Here is a 3269-nt window from a genome sequence, read left to right on the forward strand (position 1 = left end):
TTCCAAAGACCCGACTAAAATGTTCTGTGAGGTCTTCATAGAATTAGCACCGTTAGCACTGAATGAAGACCACTGGTGTTTTCTAAGACCTGGCTAATCCAGCCCAACGTGAGACCTTGTCTCCTGCTCATCTGTCCTGCTTCCTGGGATGGGAGCCAGGAGGCTATTTATCTTGGGCATTCCCTGGCTGAGGTGAAACAGCGGTGGGGAGCCCTGGGTGAAGATTCCATCCAGCCCTAGCAAATCTCCCCCCCCCGCCCCCTCCTCCACCTGAGCTTGGGTCCTTAGGCATCCCTTACAAAAGATTTGCAGAATTGTGTGTCTGTCTGCATTTTGCCTGATGCAACATCCTAGCATTCTTCAGATTCTCAAAAGCTGAGTGACCCCACAGACGGTTTGGTACTACTGAATTAAATAATCTACCACATCTTTTTTTAGTCACACATTCTCTAAGCTCTAGTGCCCCACTGAGCCAGGTAACTCCTGAAACTATTTTAAACCCCCACAAAGTAGACTCCCTAGAATTAGGTTAACTTTGAAAATGGTCAAGGTTATCACAAATCTTTGTTTATTCCCTCTCAGTTTCTCTATAATCATCCCCTCATAGCTGGCTTTACTCATGCACTGCTTTCTCCCCGGTGCTCTCCAGAGCTGGCTTCTGCCTACTTTGGGAAGAAGTGCTGAGCCGCTGGTCCCATCGCTGGACCTTCAGGTCCTTCCATCATCAGATGGTTCTGGTCTGGAACTGGCTCTTGGGAGGGTTCAGGTCCAGGTGGAAGAAGTGCCTGGAGGAAGGTCTCTATGGAGCCTTCACGGGGAATTTTTTTTAGCAGATGAGGCAGCAGTTCCTCTTTGAGACGGGCCCTGAAAACACCTCCCAGAACAAGGAACTGACAGAGGCTGGGGAAAAGCTGGAGAGGAGGAAGTATCATTAAGACTGACCTGGGTCAAGAGCTCAAGTGTCGCTCGCCCGGCCCTAATCCCCCTTTCCAAAGTGGCGCAACCAAAGAGCAGAGCGTTCTCAGCACTGGGTCTAATTCGGTGAGGTTTTATTGTAGAGTGAGGGACGCGGATCCCCGACCACGGCGTGCTGCCGGTGCGACCCTGGGCCTCTCCCCCCGTGCCCGCAGAGAAAACTGAGCCCTTGGACCCAGGCGGGACCTACTGAAACTCGGCATCCCCTCGCTTCCCCCGGGGGACGCAGCCCCCAAAGGCATCATTTCCAAGTCCGGCTGAGTTCACGCTCGGATTCTAGGGGGGGGGCCTCGGTGCCAAAGCGAGGAAGCGGCGGTAGCAGCTGCGGGAAGACAGCCAGGGGGCCAGGGAGTCCGGACAGGCAGCTCCGTGCTAGTTGCGCGCCCGCCCAGCCGTGCCTGCTGCCCCTTCCTTGTGCAAAGCAAGGGAGTCGGCGGGCGGCGGGGAAGGCTCCTGCGTCCGGGCTGGCTCGCCGTCGCTCAGGAAGACTCCCCGGCCAGACCCGCTGTCCGGGGGGCAGAGAGACTCCGCCAGGGGATCGGAACCGTGGTAGCGCGCGCAGCTAGGATCGCGCGCGACCCCGCGCAGCCTGCGAACGCCGGCGACTCCCTTTCCGCCCCGGAGGCCGCTCGAGGTCGTAAAGGGTCTTTGGGTCAGCGCGCGGCGTTCCCAGGGGCGACCCCGGCGCCGGGCTCCTGCGGCCCGGCTGCTCCCGGCGGCCGGCGGTGAGACGGGGACACTGCGTCTGCCGGCCCCGACTCACCCCGCCGCTACACCGGCCGCGACTTCCAGGGCGCGCGGGCGTCGCGCAGCGAGCGGTCGTGGGGCAGCGCGGCGAAGGCCGAGTGGCGCAGCTGGCAGCCGATGAAGAGGACGACGAGCGCCACGGACAGCAGCAGCAGGAAGAAGAGCAGCAGGTAGGTGGGCAGGTCGGGCTTTGTGGCCGCGCCGTCCCGCATGCCGCGCGCCGTGGCCAGCTCCAGCGGCAAAGCGCCCTCTGCCTTCACCGTGGCCGCCAGGGCCAGCGCGCCGCCTCCAGCCGCCTCGGGGCCGGCCGTGGCGTTGAACACGTCTCCGTACATGGCCCGCCGACCCCGGCCGGAGCGCCTCACGCGGTGTCGGGCCGCCCTGCGCCGCCCGGCGCCTCCATGGCGCGCCCCTCCCGCCCTGCCGCGCGCACCTCACCGGGGGCCGGTGCCTTCGGGTCAGCCCGGGCCGCGCCGCTCCCTCGCCTCCGCGCTCAGCTGCCGTCCCCGCGGGGCGCCGGGCCCCGGGGCTCGGAGCTGGACGGCCGCGCGCGCTTGACCCTCAGGCTTTCCCTGGGTCCTGCCGTCGCCCCCCGCCGTGCCGATCACCCGGCTCGCGGGTTTGGGGCCGCGCTCTGGGCTCCAGCCCCCAGCTCCGGGCAGCTCCGGGCTCGGGGCTCCCCTCGGCTTCAGCGGCGGCGAGAGGTGCCCGGCGAGTGCGGCCGCAGTTCGGTGCCTGCTCAGCGCCGGGCCGCCAGGTGCACCGAGGGCGGGTGGCGGGGAGTCCTCCGGCGCCGCCGCGGCCGCTGCGTCTCAGCGCAGGCAGTCCTGCAGCCGACAGTCCCTGTTCAGACGCCTGGTGTGCGGCGAGCCTGTCCCCACTCGCTTTGGCTGCTGCGCTCCTGTCTTGAGACGAGAGACTGCGCTCCGAGGCGGCTCCGAGCGCGCTCAGGTCCCCGGCGGGGGGGGGGGTGGGGGGGGTGGGGCGGGACTGACAGCGGCTGCCCCCCCGGGGAGCGGCTGCCAACCAATGGGGGCGACGGAGGACACGCGGCGACTGCCCTGGCCTGGCCTCACATCACTTAAGGCCAGAGGGACACCGAGAGAGAGGGAGGGAGGAAAAACAGGGTCACAGAAAGACTGACGGACAAAGAAATGGTTACAGACCTATGATCAGAGACACAGGCAAAACAGAGACAGTAGTGGACAGCAGACCGACTCCGAGGCAAGGCTCAGCTGGACGTGGACACCTGCTTCCATTCCCCTCCTTGATATTCCCCCTCCGGTGGAGCCGGGTTGGCCCGTTGCCCCACTGGCTGCTGGGTAGCGCAGGCAGGGCACACTGCCTCTGGGGTGGGGGTGGGGGGGCAACGGGGGGGGGGGGGCAGTGGCAGAGGCGCTCCCCGACGAGCCCAGGCCCTTCTCTAGCTGTGCCCTGAGGGTGCGTGTCCTTCCCACACTGTGAGCTCACTTGCTCAGCTCTGGGTGGGGGCAGGAGGGGCGTGTGAGGGTGGTGATGGCCCACCTGACCTCACCGTGCCTGGCAAA

General features: G+C 65.2%; 1 protein-coding gene across 1 annotated transcript; it reads right to left on the reverse strand.

The window, feature by feature from the left end:
• Positions 1-1034: 1034 nt before the first annotated feature.
• Positions 1035-2668, reverse strand: SMIM32 (small integral membrane protein 32). The gene has a single exon (XM_045886564.2). The coding sequence runs from the start codon at positions 2055-2057 to the stop codon at positions 1746-1748; it is 312 nt and encodes a 103-aa protein (XP_045742520.1). The 5' UTR covers positions 2058-2668; the 3' UTR covers positions 1035-1745.
• Between the last annotated feature and the right edge of the window lie 601 nt (positions 2669-3269).

This window comes from Mirounga angustirostris, unplaced genomic scaffold (assembly GCF_029215605.1).
Source record: "Mirounga angustirostris isolate CCGP_5_RB_7025 unplaced genomic scaffold, mMirAng1.0.hap1 SCAF_7, whole genome shotgun sequence".
Classification (NCBI taxonomy): Eukaryota; Metazoa; Chordata; class Mammalia; order Carnivora; family Phocidae; genus Mirounga; species Mirounga angustirostris.